At 47.1% G+C, this 20,781-nt stretch overlaps 2 protein-coding genes across 5 annotated transcripts in view; one reads left to right on the top strand and one right to left on the bottom strand.

The window, feature by feature from the left end:
- Positions 1-18,871, top strand: part of LOC140427936 (sodium/potassium-transporting ATPase subunit beta-1-like) — a 38,465-nt gene extending 19,594 nt beyond the window's left edge. Inside the window, exons 4-6 of the mRNA XM_072513812.1 lie at positions 2,162-2,346; positions 3,388-3,471; positions 17,764-18,871. Of these exons, the coding sequence (XP_072369913.1) occupies positions 2,162-2,346; positions 3,388-3,471; positions 17,764-18,027 (533 nt within the window). The 3' untranslated portion in view covers positions 18,028-18,871. The remainder of the gene's footprint in view (positions 1-2,161; positions 2,347-3,387; positions 3,472-17,763) is intronic.
- nme7 (NME/NM23 family member 7) overlaps positions 17,902-20,781 on the bottom strand; it is a 325,065-nt gene continuing 322,185 nt past the window's right edge. For all 4 annotated transcript variants that reach the window (XM_072513809.1, XM_072513808.1, XM_072513811.1 and 1 more), the window contains one exon: positions 17,902-18,954. In XM_072513809.1, coding sequence (XP_072369910.1) covers positions 18,922-18,954 — 33 coding nt within the window. In that variant the 3' untranslated portion in view covers positions 17,902-18,921. The remainder of the gene's footprint in view (positions 18,955-20,781) is intronic.

The following is a 20,781-nucleotide window of genomic DNA, read 5'->3' as shown; positions in this document are numbered from 1 at the left end:
TACCCTGCACATCTTTGGGTTGTGGGGGCGAGACCCACGCAAATATGTAGAGAATGTGGAAACTCCACATACTGTGACCGGGGGCCAGGATCAAACCGGAGTCCTCAGTGCCGTGAAGCAGCATTGCTAAACACTGCGCCACTGTGCTGCCCTTTTCCAAAATCTGGGCTGTTGTACTTGCAGTAACTGAAGGTTTTGTGGCGTGTTGAGTCCACCACCCTTAGTATTAACTAAAATTGATTTAGGTATCGATTTTCTGTAATTGGGAAATGTTTTATGAAGTTAATTTTGTGGCCAAACTTTCATTACAACCTTCACCAAAACAATAATAGTCTTTATTGTCACAAGTAGGCTTACATTAACACTGCAATGAAGGTAGTGTGTAAAGCCCCTAGTCGCCACATTCTGCCGCCTGTTCGGGTATACTGAGGGAGAATTCAAAATACCCAATTCACCTAACAGTACGTCTTTCAGGACTTGTGGGGGGAAACCAGAGCACCCAGAGGAAAGCCACGCACATACGGGGAGGATGTGCAGACTCTGCACAGACAGTGACCCAAGCGGGAATCGAACCTGGGACCCTGGAGCTGTGAAGCAACAGTGCTAACCACTGTGCTACCATGTCGCTATGTCTTGGTTGTTCAGCAATCTTAACTGGAAGCATGTCAGACACCAACTTAAGTGAATGAGAAATATAGTTAATTTTCACAAGCCAGTGTTAATCTCGATGGTCTATAGGTAATCTTTTGCTGTTTCAGGCACTGTTGGAGCTTTGCCCTTGATGTTTTATCGGACAAATAAGCAAGCTCTTTGTGTACTTGGGCCACACTTCTGAAAGGAGGAAAGTCAGGAGTGGTCTTTTGTCACACTGGTAGCACCCCTACCTCTGGGCCCGAAGCTTTAGGTTTAATTTCCATTTTAGGACTTTATAGCCATGGAAAGTGCATTCACCTGGCCCAACAAGTTGATTATCAGCCTGTAAATCCTTCTAATATGTTTGGCAGGCAGAAAAGTGGTTGTTTCCTGGTCAGTCGTGCTGCAGAAGGCAACAGCAAACCACTGCAGTACTTTGCTAAGCTTAACCATGGACTAATCCAATGGAAGTTCAAGGTTGCCAAAGGCACAGTAACTGAAGGAGGAGGAAGTGTTACATGATTGGAAGATTGAATAGCTTGACTAATTGTGTGGCATGACAAACCAGTTTAATTGGATATTGAATACTATCTTGTTTTGGGAGCAGGTTTCACATTTGTGCTTGTATGTTAGGGGAGGTGGTGGTGATGGTAATGGACTGAAATTGTGCATAGGAACAGAAGTGGGTTTTTTGCACCCCACCCTGCACCTGTTCCATCATTCATGTCTAATCTGAGGCCTAACTCCATATTTCTGCATTTGCCTCATGTTCCTTAATGCCTTTGTATTAAACTTAATTGATCTAACATAAGTTGCATTTTTCAGAGGAGTTCCAAACAGCTACCACCTTGTGTGCGGCACTGTTTTTAAATTTACTGTTGTAGAGTCTGGCTTTAATTTTTAGACTGTAAACCCCTACTCTTAAACTTCCAACCACCAGAACGTGTTTCTGCCAGTCGTGTCTGTTCCCCTTAATTAAACTTCTGCCAAATCATCCCCATACATTCTAATTTACAAAAAGGTTGATGTATCTTGACACTCAACTGGCTTCCCCCCACCAGTCACTTTGGGCCATCAGTGTTTCTACTTGTTCTAGTTTTAGGGCCAAAGTGGATGACCTCCGTTCTGCCTATTCATTTAATCTATCAAAGTATTGTAATGTTATGCTTCCAGCAAGGCCACTCATCTGTCAGCAGCAAATTTGGATGTATGGTTTTCTGTTCCATCCTGTAGTTGAGGCCCAAACACTTGAGTCCCATTCTAACAATTGCGATACCATCCCACAATACCTATTCTGTCTACTGCACTCAACCGGTCGCTGACTTGCCTTCAGTTCCATGAATGTCTTATCTGTAATTCCTATAAACAACATAGATATTCCTGTCTGCTCCTTTAATTTTGTCTTGAATGGCATACCCCATTTGAAGTAAATATTTTTCAGTTGTCTCTCGATTACCAATGTTTAGGTTGCTTGAATTTTGACCGCTATAAAGTACTGTTCGTAATCTAATATTAAAATCTACTTCAGCCGTTCCTACAGGCTACATTTCTAGAGGCCCACTAGACAAATCAGAAGGACAGAAGAGAGCGTGCAGATTTTACCGTACGTGGCTTCTGAATTGCTCTGGAATACAGGATCCTAATTATGGTTATGCTGATGGATCCCCTTGCATTGTTACGAAGCTCAACAGGATTCTTAACTTTTATCCCAAGGTGAGGCTTGTAAGTTTGCATGTGTGATGAAATAACCTGACTAAAATGAAGGGCTGAAAGTCATTAGAATTTTAGGTAAAACAAACTTGGTTAGATTTTTAAGGATTTCCAAGAACCAGTCACAACAAAAATCTGAGTTAGAATAGGGCTCCATGTTTGTGGTAGCCAGTAAATTGTGGTTGCACTGACTTATTTAGCGTAGCACTGTTGGCATAGCTTAGACCAGTGTAGTCATAAAAAATAAAGAAATATGGATTGTTGTAATTCAGCAGTTTCAAAGATGATACTATATACCCATCATTAAAGAGACACTTGTTTTTATTACTGCTAATATGTCAGGGCAGATCTTGCTAGAATAGGGCATCTTCCTCCTACATCCCCAGCTCAATTATTTGCTGGAAATTTGTGCTTGAAACATTGCAACAAGGGCATCTGGGCCCGTAGAATGTTAGTCCTGTTATTTACTATCTCCTTAACCAATGTGATTTAAGAATTGGGAACAAAACAAAAAAGGCAGCGAAAGAAAGTAAATTAGGTACAGATGGGGCATGACGGAAAGCACTAGATTGGATTGAGAGAAAAAAGGCATTGGTAAAATTTGCCGTACCAATTTAGTTACATGCAAGATTGCAATTAAACGGTTTTCTCTTTTTTGAGCCAAAGATGTTGAATGACATTGCATGAACAATTAAGTTGTTGGAGCTCTACCCCTACCCTCTGCAGTAGTTTATATTTATTTTGTGGGAACGCTTCTCGGCCTTTTGGCTAAGATGAGCGTGAGGTCCGGTGTAATGCCTGGATCTGGTATGTCTCTCTTGTGCTAACCACTGCACCACCACGCTGCCCTTGGAGTGCTTCTTTTAATCCCCTGAATTTGCTGGCCAGTTTGCTCATTAACAACTACATGTATCAATTGCACACCATTTTTCCAGCAAGATTCAGTCGTTGTAATTTATAGAAATATATAAATTAATTGTGCTACGGAATTTACAATTATTTTTAAGTGGGTATGACTGGTTGCTGAATATCCTTTCTTTTTAGCCTCCACAGAATTCCAGTGAACTTCCTGAAAAGTTGCGAACAAATTATAATGAGTTTATTATTCCTATTCATTGTGCAGCAAAGGTGAGAGATTTTTGTTTTGAAACAGGATGAAGAATAATAGTCACTTGTTCTCTTTTCACTGTGGTGCAAGTTGAACTTCTGTGGATGCTCCCTTGTGTGCAGGTCTTTGGCGACCATTGTGGCCAGCATTCATTTTTATTGTGTCGTCAGCACTGACATTCTTTTCCCAGTTGGGATTATTGATTGGGTGCAAAGTGCCATGGATCACCTGTTGGTTTCTCTAGTGGTGTGAAGATTACACCATCACCATTTGAACGAATACCTGCTTGATCGAAGTTGAGATGTTAACATCTTCATCTAAGGATCACTCGCTGAGAAGTTTGCATTTTGTGTTGAATAGTGTTGGCTTAATGCGTTTCCTGAACTCCTAACATGGGATTGAACAACAATCTTTCCTTAAAATATTTTTATTCACAATTCATTATAATAAAGTAATACAGCAAACCCCAATCCCCCCCCCCCAAAAGCTGTCCATAAAGGAAACAGAACCTTACCAAAAAGTTCAACCCTGCCCCCGCCCATAACATTTGACGATAACCAGTTTCCTGAAAAAGGAGATAAAAGGCTGTCACCTCGAGTAGAACCCTTCCACCGACCCCCTCATGGTATACTTGATCTTCTCAAGCTACAAAAATTCCATCAGGTTGAGACCCTAGGTGACAGCACTGAGGACCCCCACCCAAGCAGAACTCCTCTGGTCTATAATAAGGCGAAGGCTAGGACTTTGTTTCTGTTTGCAGCACCAGCGAGTGACACTCCATTCATAAATGGCCACCAACAGGCACCTCCAGCTAAACACCCAAAATCTCTGACGTTGTCTCAAGAAAGGAGACCCAGAGGCTTACAAGCTTGTGGCAAGACCAAAACATTCCTGTACCAGCCTCCCCGAACAGGTACCGGAATGTGGCGACGAGGGGCTTTTCACAGTAACTTCATTTGAAGTCTACTTGTGACAATAAGCGATTTTCATTTCATTTTATTTCATGTGCGTATGATTCACTGGCTCCTAGAGCACCATTCACACTCACCCCTTCCACCCAGACAAGAACCCACTCATGCTTACTCTGGTCAGGTGCGCCCTATGCACACCTCGAACTGGATCAAGTTGAACCTTGCACATGAAGTGAAGTTGACCCTGTGAACAGCGTCACTCCCAAACCCCTGCGCCCAAAACAAACCCAGTTCACCCATTTCCTGTTCTTCCAACGAAGCCTGTTCCATCAACAACATCTGCCCATAAATATCCAAAATCTTGCCCTCCCCTAACTTGGCCAAGGACTAGACCCTGACCAAGGTTGTTGGTGTCAGGGGAAATGCAGGAAGCTCCTTGCAGAGAAAGTCATGAACCTGAAAGTACCTGAATACTTTCACACTTAGGAACTGGAACTCCTCTAAAACCTCATCAAACATGCAAAAACATGTCCATAAATCTCTCCAACCCCTCCCTCTCCTGTGGATTAAACCATTAATCCAAGCCAGATGGCACAAACACATGGTTCCTGAAAATCGGAGCCAACTGTGACATGGAACCCAATTTAAAATGCTGCCTAAACTGATTCCAAATCCTCAGTAGCTATCACTGCCGGGCTCTAAGTGAATCTTGCAGAGGAAAATCAGAGTGGGCAGTAACCAAGGCCCTCCGAGACTCCACCCCAATCTAACCCTCCTCCATCCGCACCCATATAGAACCCAGTTCCCTGAGACGCCCTGGTACCTTAGCAATATTTGCTGTACAATAGTAACCCAACTGATTGGGTAGTGCCAACCTATCCCTTTGCAGAAACTTCCTACGAATCGGTTTATTGACCCTGCAAAAGGAAGCCTTGGGGGGGGGGGGGGGGGGGGGGGGGGGGGGTGGAAAGACTGGGAGAGACTGGAACTAAAACTTTGAATAATTCATCCTCTCCATTTGTACCCTTCCTGCTAAGGTCAGAGGGAGGGCGTCCTATCTTTCAAGTTTGTCTTCACCTCATTCACCAGTCTAGCAAAGTTAATTTATGAAGCAAGGCCCAGTCGTTACCTCCCGGATAACGGAAGCTAGTCTTGGACGGATGAAGTGGCAATCTCCCAAAATCGGTTACACTCTCCAGGAGGTACACAGGAAAATTTTCACTTTTGCCCAGATTCAGCTTGTACCCTGAGAAAGAGCCGAAACTTCTGAGCAGCTTCATTATCTCCTCCACATTGGAGGGTGGGTCTGAGATATAGCAGTAAATCATCTGCATACAAGGACCCTATGCTCCCTCCCCTCAGACACCACAGCCGGCAGCTCAAATGCTTATGCAAACAAAAGTGGGGACAATGTACATCCCTGTCTTGTACCCCTATTCAGTTGAAAATAACCCGAGCTCGACATTAATACGCACACATGTGGTGGTGGCCTTGTGCAAAAGCCTAATCCATGATCTAAATTTTGGCTCTAACCCAAACCGTCCGAGAATTTCAAAAAGATAACCCTATCAAACGCTTTCTTCATATCCATCAAAGAAACCTCTGGCTTAGGCCCCAAGGAGGGTGACAACACTTTTAACAGTCTCCTAATATTGATGGACAACTGCCAGCCTGTAACAAAACCAGTGTGCCCCAGGGAGAAGGACTCCAAACGCGCTGCCAGCAACTTGTTACAGCAAATAAACATTCTGGGAAACATACTTCCCAGCAATCAACTATACAGTCACTCTCTCCCTCTGTCTCTCTCTTTGCCCCCCCACCCTGTGCGTGCGCAACGAATGGCTCATCAAACATGCTCAAACATCCCCCCCACCTTTTCTCAAAACCCCCCCTGCAGAGCCTCATACCTCATACTTTATCTTCTCCACCCACAGGAAGTCATACAGGTCACCCAATCAAGCCGCTACCCCCCCCCGATGGTGATGCCACCTGCCACTCGCAGTAAAATTCGCTGCCATGCAATCGGAGGCGAAGGCCTCCACTATCCTGGCTAAGACCGTGAGCACGCATGCCTGGAAACGTCCCAATTTTTCGCAACCCCAAAACATGTGCGTGTGATTCGCTGGCCACGTCCAAACCTCTCACTCATCTGCTACCCCTGAAAGATCCCACTCATTCCTGCCTGAGTCATAGGCACCTGTGCACCACCTTAAACTGTATTAGGCTCACCCTTGCACAAGAGATCCGGTTTACCTTGCACAATGCCTCACTCCATGCTCTCCAATTGATCTCTCCTCCCAATTTCATTTCTCCTTTATCTTCACCCGCTTGCCTCCCTGCTCCCCCAGCCACTTGTATATATCCCCAATTCTTCCCTCCCTTCCACATCCGGAAGCAGCAGTCACTCCAGCAGGGTGTTTCCTGGCAATCTAGGGTGCCCCCTCCAGACCTTTTGTGCCAAGTCTCTAACCTGCAGATACCTGAACACACCCCCCCCATGGCAGCTCTACCCTCTCCCTTAGCTCCTCCAGACACTTTGTGCAAAGTCCCTAACCTACAGATACCTGATACCTATGATACCTGAACTCTCTCCCCCATGGCAGCTCTACCCTTTCCCTTAGCTCCTCCAGATTGGCGAACCCTTCCTCCAAATACAGATCCCTCACCTTGACCAGCCCCACTTCCCTCTACCTCCTGTATACACTATCTTTCCCCACTTGCTCAAACCCATGATTCTCGCACAGCGGCGTTAAAACAAACATCCCATCCACCCTAAAAATGCCTCCTCAACTGATTCCATGTCTTCACCATGGACTGCATCACCGGGCTCCCTGAATACCTACTCAGAGCCATTGGCAACACTGCTGTCACTATAGCCCTCAAACCTAGACCCCATAACAAGATTTCTCCTCCATCCTAACCTATTCTACCCCTTCTCCTTCCCACCATTGCCGTACCTTGTCTGCATTTGGCGCCTAATAATAATGAAGCAGGTTCAGCAACACCAACCTCTCCCCCCCCCCCCCCCCCCCCCCCCCCTGCTGCCTCTGAACTTATTGTTTAACAACTAAATCAGTCGCGCTAGCAACATTCTATGGGATCCTTGTCCTTCAGGATAAAGGAAATTGAAAACGGCTGCTCCCGTTAACCAGCTTCATAGCTAGCAGGGTTACCCCCCCCCCCCCGGCAAGGTAAAATCAAAGACAACAGTATCAATCAAGCTCCTGTCCATATAGAACAGTAGAAGAAAATAAACACCTAACCCCCACCCACAAACCACTCCCAACAGTACAATATGCAAACCCCAACTTGGCACCCCAAAAAAGCGCACAAGGAAGCCCCATAACAAACCCATGCCCTCCCCCCACGGTATAAAAATCTCACCGTGCTGGAGTCAGAAGGTCAACCACAGTGTCAACAAAAAAAATCAATAAGTAATTGGGTGGGTGGAGCAGGGGGTGAGGAAGCAGGGATGATAACGAATGACAAAGGGCAGATTGGCCTACTCTTATTTGCTGTTTGCTACCAAAGAACAAAGAAAAGTACAGCACAGGAACAAGCCCTTCGACCCCTCAAGCCTGTGCCGACCATGCTGCCCATCTAAACTAAAATCTTCTTCACTTCCGGGGTCCGTATCCCTCTATTCCCATCCTATTCATGTATTTGTCAAGATGCCCCTTAAACGTCACTCGTCCCTGCTTCCTCCGGCAGCGAGTTCCAAGCACGCACTACCGTCTGTTTTTAAAAAAAAAAACTTGCTTCGTACATCTCCTCTAAACCTTGCCCCTCGCACCTTAAACCTATGCCCCCTAGTAATTGACCCCTCTACCTGGGAAAAAGCCTCTTGACTATCCACTCTGTCTATGCCCCTCATCCCCCTCATATTGTAGACCTCTATCAGGTTGTCCCTCAACCTCCATCGTTCCAATGAGAACAAACAGAGTTTATTCAACCTCTCATAGCAAATGCCCTCCATACCAGGTGGCATCCTGGTAAATCTCTTCTGCACCCTCTCTGAAGCCTCCACATCCTTCTGGTAGTATGGCAACCAGAATTGAACTACTCCAAGTGTGGCCTAACTAAGGTCCTATACAGCTGTAACATGACTTGCCAATTTTTATACTCAATGCCCTGGCCAAAGAAGGCAAGCATGCCGTATGCCTTCTTGACTGCCGCCTTCATCTGTGTTGCCACTTTCAGTGACCTGTGGACCTGTACACTTGGATCTCTCTGACTGTCAATACTCTGGAGGGTTCTACTATTCACTATATATTCCCTACCTGCATTAGACCTTCCAAAATGCATTACCTCACATTTGTCTGGATTAAACTCCATCTGCCATCTCTCCGCCCAAGTCGCCAAACAATCTAAATCCTGCTGTATCCTCTGACAGTCTTCATCGCTATCTGCATTCCACCAACCTTTGTGGCGTCTGCAAACTTACTAATCAGACCAGTTACATTTTGCCAGTTCTGTATCCACCTTGCCAGCTCACCCCTGATCCTGTGTGACTTCACCTTTTTGTTTTTTTTGGAATTTTTTATTTAAAACCGATTTGTAACATTTACAGAGAAAAAAGGCCATATACAAAAGCCTTAACATATTGAAAATGAACAGTGGGAAAGAATAAACATATTAATAAGGCACTTATCAGGTGTTTGCCCATGCCCCACGTGTTGAACTAAACTAATGTGGCTCTGAACCCCCCCCCCACCGGGTGCTGCTGCTGCTGTCCGTTTCACAGCTGTTCCCTGCAAGTGACTTTCTCCCCTGGGGAATCCCTGATTCTCTTTCTCTCTCCCCCCCCCCCCCCCCCCCCCACCACTTTTAAGTCCAGCTTTTAATAAAAGTCCATTCCTAGTCAAAGCAAGCTAGGTTAACAGACCGCCACCACTGTAGAGCACTGAAAAAACTAAATGCCTGTTAGTTCAAGTCCAGCTTCTCTTTAATGAAGGTCCAAACCTGTTCTGGTGTCTTGAAGTAGTGATGGAGGTCCTCAAACGTAACCCAAAGCTTCGCAGGATACAGCATTCCAAACCTCACCTGCATTTTGTAGAGGGCTGCCTTTACCTTGATGAATCCTGCACGCCTTTTGGCCAGCTCCGTTCCCAAGTCCTGGTAGATGCGCACCTTGGCCCATCGCAGCACATGATCCCTGTCGGCAAGCCGGTGAAAGCGAACCACCAAGGCCCTCGGTCGGTCGCCCTTCCTTGGCGGGGCTCTATGCGCCCCATCCAACTCCAGGGGTCGAGGGTAGGCCTCCGGTCCCATCAGTGCCCCGAGCATACCCATCGCGTATGCACCCGCATCCGATCCCTCACAGCCCTCGGGGAGGCCAACGATCCTCAGGTTCTGCCTCCTGGCTCTATTTCCCCAGGTCTTCAAGCTGCTCCTGCATCCTCCTCTGGCGGGAGTTGAGCTCCTCCACCTCGTGCTCCAGCTCCGTTACCGTGTCCGCCTGGCTGGAGAGCTTCACCTCGACTTCCCTTAGCGCCTTCTCTTGGACCGCCTGCGCCTCGACCATTCGGTCCATCACCGCCCTCATCGGGTCCAAAGTGTCCCTCTTCAGTTTGGTGAAGCAGTTCCTAAAAAAACTCCATCTGTTGCTCCCTTGACCAGTGAGTCCCTGGTCCCTGCCGTCCGCCATGCTTCGCCGCCCAGTCTGGGGTCCCCGCTGCTCCTGCTTCGATCTTTGCCGCTCCACTCGACCACTTCTGGTCTAACTGTCCATACCCTATGGGGGAAAACCTCTTCCTTTCGTCTCCTCCACCGATTCAGGTCGTCAGGTCCCGAAAAAATCCTGTGAAACAGGTCCGTTTGCCCATCGTGGGCGGGAGCGATCCGACCTGCTTCCTCGAGGGTGCCACCGGAAGTCCTGTGACTTCATCTTTTGTACCAGTCTGCCATGAGGGACCTTGTTAAAGGCCTTACTGCAGTCCATATAGACAACACTGCCCTACCTGCATCAATCATCATTGTGACCTCCTCGAAAAATTCTGTCAAGTTAGTGAGACATGACCTTCCCTTCACAAAACAGTGCTGCCTCTTGCTAATATGTCCATTTGCTTCCAAATGGGAGTAGATCCTGTCTTGAAAAATTATCTCCTGTAATTTCCCTACCACTGGCCTGTAGTTCCCTGGATTACCCTTGCTACCCTTCTTAAACAAAGGAACAACATTGGCTATTCTCCAGTCCTCCGAGACATCACTTGAAGACTGTGAGGATCCAAAGATTTCTGTCAAGGCCTGAGCAATTTCCTCTCTAGCCTCCTTCAGTATTCTGGGGTAGATCCCATCAGGCCCTGGGGACTTATCCACCTTTATTTTTCAAGACACCCAACATCTCTTCTTTTTGGATCTCAATGGGACCCAGGCTATCTTTTTAAAAAAAAAAAAAAAAAAAATGTTTATTCAAGGTTTTCAATAAATTTTTACAAAGCACTCCAAAAAGGAAAGAAAATATAGATAAGAAAAATAAAAAGGGGAGGCCTGACGCCATTCCCTCCAACAACTTAAACCACTAAACATTAAACTATCTAACAATCTAAGAACAAAAATGGGGCAAACGCCCCTTACAATAATTAAAACAAGCAAACCCCCCCCCCCCCCCCCCCCCCCGCTGCTCTTGACCTCTATCTAACGTTCCGCGAGAAAATCTAGGAACGGTTGCCACTGCCTGGAGAACCCCTGCACAGACCCTCAAGGCAAATTTTATCCTCCAACTTGATGAACCCTGCCATGTCATTAATCCAAGCCTCCACGCTTGGGGGTTTCGCATTCCTCCACATTCGTAGGATCCTCCTCCGGGCTACCAAGGACGCAAAGGCCAGAACTCCGTCCTCTTTCGTCTCCTGTACTCCTGGCACATGTGATACCCCGGATATTGCTATCCCCCAGCTCTGTTTTATCTGAGTGTCTAAGACTTTCGACATAGCCTTTGCGAAGCTCCTCCAGAACCCCTCTAGCTCTCGGCACGCCCAGAACATATGGGCGTGATTTGCTGGGCTCCCCGAGCACCTCGCGCATCTGTCGTCCACCCCCCAAAAAACTTGCACGTCCTCGCCCCTGTCATATGTACCCTGTGAACCACTTTGAACTGGATCAGGCTACGTCTGGCGCAAGACGAGGAGGAGTTGACCTTGCCCAGGGCCTCCGCCCATAACCCCTCATCCAGTTCCTTGCCCAGCTCCTCCTCCCACTTGCCAGTCAGCTCCTCCACCGAGGCTTCCTCCGCCTCCTGCAACTCCTGATAGATCGCCGAGACCTTGCCCTCTCCCACCCATATATCTGAGGTCACCCTGTCCTGAATCCTTCGTGCGGGAAGCAGCGGAAATTCCCTTGCCTGTCTTCACACACACGCCCTCACCTGTATGTACCTAAAAGAGTTTCCGGGGGGTAACCCAAATTTCTCCTCCAGCGGCCCCCAGGCTAGCAAAAGCCCCGTCGATAAATAGATCCCCCATCCTTTTAATCCCGGCCCGATACCAGTTTAGGAATCTGGTATCCTACCCGGTGCAAACCTATGATTATTCCGTATTGCGGACCAAATTGAGGCCCCCAACTAACCCTATGCCGTCTCCACTGCCCACAGATCTTCCGTGTCGCCGCCACCACCGGGCTCGTGGTGTACTGCGTTGGTGGTAGTGGCAAAGGTGCTGTCACCAGCGCTCCAAGCTAGTGCCCATGCATGACGCCGCCTCTAATCTTTTCCACGCCACCTCCTCTCCCTCCATTACCCATTTCCGAATCACTGTCACATTGGCTGCCCAGTAATAACTACACAGATTCGGTAGCGCCAGCCCACCCCTGTCCTGACTACGCTCCAGAAACAGCCTCTTGACCTTTGGGGTCTTGCCTGCCCATACAAGCCCCATAATGCTCCTGCTTACTCGCTTAAAAAAGGCCTTGGGGATGAGGATGGGCAGGCACTGGAACACACACATGAACCTAGGGAGGACTGTCATCTTAACGGACTGCACCCTGCCTGTCAGGGAGAGTGGCAACACGTCCCATCTCCTAAAGTCTTCCTCCATCTGGTCTACCAACCGTGCCAAATTAAGCTTATGCAGGGCCCCCCCAACTTCTGGCCACCTGAATACCCAAATATCGGAAACTCTCCGCCCTCTTAAACAGCAGTTCCTCCAGCCCCTTTCCTGGCCCCTTGCATGCACCACAAAGAGCTCACTCTTCCCCACGTTCAGCTTGTAGCCTGAGAAGTCCCCAAACTCTCTAAGGATCCGCATGACCTCCACCATCCCCTCCACTGGATCTGCGATGTACAAAAGCAGGTCATCGGCATACAAAGAGACCCGATATTCCTCCCCTCCCCGGACCAACCCCCTCCAGTTTCTAGATTCCCTCAACGCCATGGCCAGCGGCTCAATTGCCAAAGCAAACAACAGAGGGGACGGGGCACCCATGTCTCATCCCACGGTACAACTTAAAATATTCTGATCTCCGCCGGTTCGTAGATATGCCCGCCACTGGGGCCTGGTATAACAATTTGACCCACCCTATGAACCCCTCCCCGAACCTGCCAAGCACTTCCCATAGGTCCTCCCACTCCACCCGATCAAAGGCCTTCTCCGCGTCCTTTGCCGCCACCACTTCTGCCTCCCCACCCTCCGAGGGCATCATAATCACATTCAGGAGCCTCCGCACGTTTGCATTTAACTGCCTGCCCTTCACGGACCCCGTCTGGTCCTCGTGTATCACTCCCAGGACACAATCCTCAATCCTTGTGGCTAGGACCTTTGCCAGCAACTTGACATCTACATTAAGGAGCAAGATCGGCCTATATGAGTTACACTGCAGCAGGTCCTTGTCCTGCTTAAGGATCAGCACCCGAGACATTGTCGGGAGGAGAATCCCTTCCTCCCTTGCATCGTTGAAGGTTCTCACCAGCAGCAGATCCACAAACCTCCTGTAAAATTTGACCGGGAACCCATCAGGCACCGGGGCCTTGCCCACCTGCATGCTCCCCAACCCCGTAACCAGCTCCTTTATCCCAATCGGGGCCCCCAGGCCTTCCACTTGCCCCTCCTCCACTCTCGGGAACCTCGATTGGTCCAGGAACCGCCGCATTCCTCCCCTCTTTCCCCTCCCCCCCCCCCCCCCCCCCCCCCTTCGGGGGTTCTGACTTATACAGGTTCCCATAGAAATCCCTGAATACCTCATTTATTTTAGCCGAACTCCGCACCGTGTCCCTGATTCCTCCAATTTCCCTCACCGCCTCCCTCTTGCATAGCTGATGCGCCAGCATCCAGCTCGCCTTCTCCCCATATTCGTATACTGCCCCCCTGCACCTTCCTCCACTGGGTCTCAGCTTTCCCCGTGGTCAACAAATCAAATTCTGTTTGGAGGTACTGTCGCTCCTTCAGCAGCCCCTCTTGAGGGGAATCCGCATACCTCCTATCCACCCTTAATATATCCCCCACCAGCCTCTCCTTCTCTGTCCTCTCTCTCTTCTCCCTGTGAGCCCTAATTGAGATTAACTCTCCCCTAACCACTGCTTTCAGAGCCTCCCAAACCATACCAACGGTATATGCACCCCTGGACTCGCCCACAAACCACCTCATCTGCCAACAGTCCTACTGTGGCGCTGGTCCCTTTCCTCCTCCAACTCTACCCAGTGCGGGGCGTGGTCCGAAATTGCTATGGCTGAATATTCCGTTCCCTCCACTCTTGGAAAATCAGTGCCCCGCTCACCACAAAGAAGTATCTGTGAATAGGCCTTATGCACGTGGGAGAAAAAAAAGAACTCTGGTTGCTGGCCTAGCAAACCTCCACGGATCCACTCCCCCCATCTGATCCATAATCCCCCTGAGAAGCTTGGCCGAAGCTGGCCTCTTGCCCGACCTCTACCTGGATCGGTCCAGTACCATATTAAGGTCGCCTCTTTTCCCCCCCCCCCCCCCCTCCCCCATTATCAGGCTCCCTGCTTCCAGATCCGTGATCCGACTCCGCATGCGCTTCATGAACCCTGCATCGTCCCAATTTGGGGCATACACATTCATCAGCACCACCTGTGTCCCCTGCAGCCTACCACTCTCCATCACCTACACCCCCCCCCCATTATCAGCCACAATGTTCAGCGCCTCGAACGACACCCGCTTACTCACCAGGATTACAACCCCTCTATTCGTTGCATCCAGCCCCGAATGAAAGACCTGCCCCACCCATCCCTTTCTCAGCCTGATTTGATCCACCACTTTCAAGTGCGTCTCCTGCAACATGGCACCGTCTGCTTTCAGTCCCTTTAAGTGCGTGAACACCTGGGCCCTCTTGACCAGCCCATTCAGGCCCCTCACTTTCCATGTGATCAGCCGGATCGGGGGACTGCTCTCCACCCATCCTGCTGACGAGCCATCTCCTTTCTTAGGCCAGTCATGTGCCCGCGCCTCCCGCACTCTCCAGCCCCCAGGCGGAGGACCCCCGTGACCCAGGCTATCTACACACCCTTCTCCAGACTCCGCAGCGACCTTCTTTTTGATGAATACTGATGCAAAGTATTCTTTTAGTACCTTGCCCATTTCCTCTGGCTCCACACAGATTCCCTCGCCTGTCCTTCAGTGGGCCAACCCTCTTGCTTTTTATGTACGTGTAAAAAGCCTTGGGATTTTCCATAACCCTATTTGCCAATGACTTTTCGTGACCCCTTGCTTAAGTTCCTTCCTATTTTCCTTGTACTCCACACAGGCTTCGTCTGTTCCCAGCCTTCCAGGCCTGACAATTTTCTTTTTGACGAGGCCGACAATATCTCTTGTTATCCAAGGTTCCCGAAATTTGCTGCCTTCTGCACAGGAACATGCAGGTCCTGAATTCCTTTCAATTGACATTTGAAAGCCTCCCACATGTCAGATGTTGATTTACCCTCAAACATCTGCCCCCAATCTAGGTTCTTCAGTTCCTGCCTAATATTGTTATAATTAGCCTTCCCCCAATTTAGCACATTCACACTAGGACTACTCTTATCCTTGTCCACCAGCACTTTAAAACTTACTGAATTGTGGTCACTGTTCCTGAAATGCTCCCCTACTGAAACTCCTACCACCTGGCCGGGCTCATTCCTCAATACCAGGTCCAGTACAGCCCCTTCCCTATTTGGACTATCTACATATTGTTTTAAAAAGCCCTCCTGGATGCTCTTACAAACTCTGCCCCGTCCAAGCCCCTAGAACTAAGTGCGTCCCAGTCAATATTGGGGAAGTTAAAGTCTCCCATCACAACAACCCTGTTGCTTTTACTCCTTTCCAAAATCGGTCTACCTATCTGCTCCTCTATCTCCTGCTGGCTGTTGGGTGGCCTGTAGTAAACCCCCAACTTTGTGACTGCACCCTTCTTATTCCGGATCTCTGCCCATATAGCCTCGCTGCCCTCTGAGGTGTCCTCCTGTAGTAAAACTGTGATATTCTCCCTAACCAGTAGCACAACTCCTCTACCCCTTTTACATCCCCCTCTATCCTGCCTGAAACATCTAAATCTTGGAATGTTTAGCTGCCAATCCTGTCCTTCCTCAACCAGGTCTCTGTAATGGCAATAGTCCAAGTACTAATCCAAGCTCTTAAGTTCATCTGTCTTGCCTGTTATACTTCTTGCATTAAAACATATGCACTTCAGGCCACCAGTCCTGCTGTTTTCAGCAACATCTCCCTCGTCTGCTCTTCCTCCGAGCCATACTGGCCTTATTCCCTACTTCTCCCTCAAAATGCATCATCTCTCTACTGCATTGAACGTCACCTGCTACCTATCTGCCCATTCCTCCAACTTATCTGTCCTTTTTTAGAAGTTTTACTTTGAATTACAATACTTCCAAGTTTTGTATCGGCCACAAACTTTGAGATTGTCCCCAGCACACCAAGATCTCTCTAATATATTGGGAAATACTGACCCACCCCACCAAAAGAGTCTAATACAAACCTTCCAACCTGAAAAATATCCATTGACAATTACACTCTGCTTCCTTTATTTAGCCAATTTTGAATCCATTGTTGCTCCTGTTCCTTCTATTCCATGAGTTGTAACTTTTCTCAAGTCTGTGTTGCACTGTATTGCATGCATTTAGTAATATTGATCCTTTGTTTTCCCCTTCAAAAAAAACTCTCAGGTTAGTTATAGTCTTTTATTTGCAACTTGTGAAGTTGATGCCCATCACATCTTAAAAGGTCACAGCTTAAAAGTACCCAAACTCTTGTACGCAGGCTGCAAAAGGAGATCTGTTGAACCAAAGCATAGAGTTTTAAAGGAGCAATAAGTCTTTAGTTGTGCTTATCAGGTGATGAAGTTCAGTCAGTAGGTTTTAAGAGCATTAAATTAACATTATTCAAAATCACTTTGCCAATGGCTGACATCAATCTAATATCCTACCACAAGAACAAGGAGCAGGAGTAGGCCATCTGGCCCCTCGAGCCTGCTCCGCCATTCAATAAAGTCATGGCTGATCTTTTTGTGGACTCAGCTCCACTTACCTGCCCACTCACCATAACCCTTAATTCCTTTACTGTTCAAAAATCTATTTTTGCCTTAAGAACATTCAATAAGGTAGCCTCAACTCCTTCACTGGGCAGGGAATTCCACAGATTCACAACCCTTTAACCCTTTGGGTGAAGACGTTCCTCCTCAACTCAGTCCTAAATCTGTTCCCCCTTATTTTGAGGCTATGCCCCTAGTTTTAGTTTCATACACCAGTGCAAACAACCTCCCTGCTTCTAACTTATCTGTTCCATCCATAATTTCATATGTTTCAATAAGATTCCCCCTTCATTCTTCTAAATTGCCAAGAGTATAGTCCCATTCTACTTGTCTCTCCTATAATTTGGAACTTATTGCTCCTATTGGGCAGCACTGGCTTCACAGCGCCAGGGTCCCAGGTTCGATTCCTCGCTGGGTCACTGTCTGTGTGGAGTCTGCACGTTCTCCCTGTGTCTGTGTGGGTTTCCTCCCACAGTCCAAAGACGAGCAGGTTAGGTGGATTGGCCATGATAAATTGCCCTTAGCGTCCAAAAAAAAGGGGGTTACGGGGATAGGGTGGAAGTGAGGGCTTAAGTGGGTCGGTGCAGACTTGATGGGCTGAATGGCCTCCTTCTGCACTGTCCTCATAAGCGAATCCCCTCAACTCTGGAATGAACCTAATATGGAGACCAAAACTGCACATGGTTGAAAAGCTTTTCTTTGGGTAATGCCAACATGTATCAATAATGAGTTTGCTTAAAAGGCATGCAAACAGATTTTAACCAGTCCACTGGAATGAACTTTGCACTTAGCTAATGGTACATTTTTTCAGGAAGAGGGGAGCAGTACCATTTCCACCCTTGCCTCTGCTGAAATCTCATCCCTGTGTTTATTAACTCAAGGTTGTTGGGCTCTATGAAATAATCATTTGGTTTTTTTTGGTTTGCTCAGAAAGAAGAAGATCGAGATAATATTGGACCTGTGATTTACTATGGCATGGGAGGACACAGTGGCTTTCCTTTGCAGTACTACCCATACTATGGCAAGCGTCTGCAGGAAAAATACCTTCAGCCCTTAGTTGCTATTCAGTTTTGGAATGTCACGCAGAACACGGATGTGCGCATAGAGTGTAAAGTGTATGGTGACAATATTAACTATAGCGACAAGGACCGCTTTCTGGGACGTTTTGAAATAAAATTTGCGATCAAGAGCTGATAACTGCATAATAAAATTTGCCCCTTTATTTCAAATTAGTCTTGAACAAACTGTCGTACATATGGGACCTACACTTAATCTATATGCTTTACACTAGCTTTCTGCATTTACCTAGGTATGTAACATAAAAGCAATAGTAGTACATATTTATTCTACTGTAAATGATACTACTTGAGCCATGGGTATGCCCATTACTGTAAATTATAATTCCACTAATGTGTAGCAGTGTTTCTGTCCTTGGGTATTGCTGCCTTGTGCCTCGTGTGGGTTTGAGTGTACAGTACTGTAGTGCATTCACTGGTCCTTCAAACCATGTTGCAGTTTTTAAGCAAGCTTTGCTTTCCAAGTTGTAAATACTCTGAAAATTGCCATGGTACTTGATTTTGTTTCTGTTATGCCCATGTGTATGAACATACTGCACTCTGAAGTTTGTGTCGGGGAGGGAGGAAAAGTTGCATTTTTTTTTGACCATGTTAAGTGTAGGGTGATGGGTTTTATTACACTTCCTTTTAGATCTGTTTAATCTTCAATCCATGTTGAGATCTGGGTCTGGCTATCAAGCTATTGTGATTAGTTAACGTTGTTTGCTGGAACCATCACATGGTGGTGTATTTGAATGTTTTAAACCATTTTCATGGAAGATTTTATATTTATGCAGTTGTAAAATTTTTCTGCAAAGTGTAATGTATAAAAGATACCAAAGTCACTGGTAAAATCATAATCTTTATTTTAAACCAATGCAGTAGGATGGTGTTCATGGTGTGTAATGTAACATCTGTAAACTTGTTGAGAGAACAATACTCCACCCAATTTAAAGCATCAACAAATAAAACTCATGAACCTACTGTCTTAACTTATTTCTTGAAGTGAAGAGCTCTGTTCAGGTCACATTATTTAACTGTCCAAGATCTTGAAAAAATACTGCACCTAAAATAAATAGTGCAACATGTTATGTACAGTGTATATTCTGTATTTCTGAAGTTAACCAATTAACATGAGAACTCTTGGGCCAATTGAAGTTAAAACACATTATTTTAATCAGGTATTTAATTTCTGTAGCACGAGTTGGATTGGGTTCTGGCCCTTTTACAAGATTTACAATTTATTCTATACATTTGTGGATCTACCAAACGTTGCAAATCATAGCCCCTTTAGCCTAAATCCCAGCAAATCTTGCATTTCTAGGTCTAACTTGCAAGTTACTTAATCTTTGGTGGAACCACAAACCTGGCCAACTTTCTAAAGTAGAGTCTGGAAACAGCCCACACCCACACTTCTACTTTGCACGTGAGATGGAGCTATGGAAATTCTGATCAAAGCACGTAGGGATGGCTCCCTTTGGTGCTTTTCCTTGTGAGCTCCCTGGCAAGGGCTATGTGCCTTGGAGCTGTACGATGTCATTGGGGAATGAATTACCCAATATTTCTAAATTGGCAAATTGCTGCCTCAATATTGAAAGCCTAGAGGTGGATCACAGCTGCAGCTGGTCTCTCGGGAGGCAAGACAGTGTGCCTCCCCTTTATTTTTAAATTCATTTTATGGGATGTAGATATTGCTGGCTGGGCCAGCAGTTGCCCATCCTTAATTGCCTGTGGTGGTGAGCTGCCACCTTGAACCAATTCAGTCTGTGGTCTAGGTACACCTACAGCATTACTGGGTGAAAATCCTGGAACTCACTAATGACCGTAAAGGAACAGTGATTTCCAAGTCAGGATGGGGGGAAACTGCCATGTGTCTGCTGCCCTTCTAATGCATCTTGTAGATGGGATACACTGCTGTTACCCTGTTTGTGGAAGGTGTGCCAATCAAGTGGGCTGCTTTTCCTGGATGGCGATGAGCATCTTCAGCTGTTGGAGCTGCACTCATCCAGGCAAGTGGGACGTAGTCCATCACACTCGTTGCTTGTGCCTTGTAGGTGGTGGATAGGATTGGGGGACTCTGGAACTGAGTTACTTGCTGCAGTATTCCTAGTCTTTGGCATACTCTTGTAGTATTCATAGGGCTAGGCCTGTTCAGTTTCTGGCCAATGACAAACAACCCCCTCCCCAAAATGTTGAGAGTGGGGGATTCAGTGATGGTAATGTCATTGAATGTCAAGGACCAATGGTTTGATTCTTGGAGATGTTCATGGCCTGGCACAAATATTACTTGCCCACTTGGCCTCCCAGCTGCTTTTCCTGGATGGAAAATGGCCTCATCTCGCCCAGCCCTTGCCGTGTGTTCACCATACCCTCCGACCTTCCCCTCCTGAGGCTGAGCGTGCTGTTCTCAGCTTTGGGACAGTCGCAGAAGGTGTAACACCTGCCCCTTTACCTCTTCCATGCTTAACATCCCAGGCCCAAAACACTCATTCCAGGTCAAGCAGCATTTCACTTGCATCTCTTTCAATTTGGTCGACTGCATTCGCTGCTCCCAATGTGGTGGTCTCTATAGCGGAGGACCAAACGCAGACTGGGTGATTGCTTTGCTGAGCATCTTCGGTCTGTGCGTTCAGGACACTGACCTGCCCGTTGCTTGCCATTTTAATAAAAGACCCTGCTCCCGTGCCCACATGTCTGTTCTTGGCTTGCTACAATGTGAAGCTCAACGCAAACTGGAGGAACAACATCTCATCTTCCGGTCTCACATCGAATTCAACAACTTCAGATGATTAGTTCTACCCCACCTCGACCCATTTGTTTTCATCCCATTTCATTTTAACTGTCTTTTACCATTTCTTTCTTAATATATTTAACCCCCCCCCAATTTTCTCCT

The sequence above is a fragment of the Scyliorhinus torazame genome, chromosome 8, assembly GCF_047496885.1.
Source record: "Scyliorhinus torazame isolate Kashiwa2021f chromosome 8, sScyTor2.1, whole genome shotgun sequence".
Lineage (NCBI taxonomy): Eukaryota > Metazoa > Chordata > Chondrichthyes > Carcharhiniformes > Scyliorhinidae > Scyliorhinus > Scyliorhinus torazame.
The sequence above is the reverse complement of the archived record's forward strand: the minus strand, read 5'-3'. Positions and strand labels throughout refer to the sequence as shown.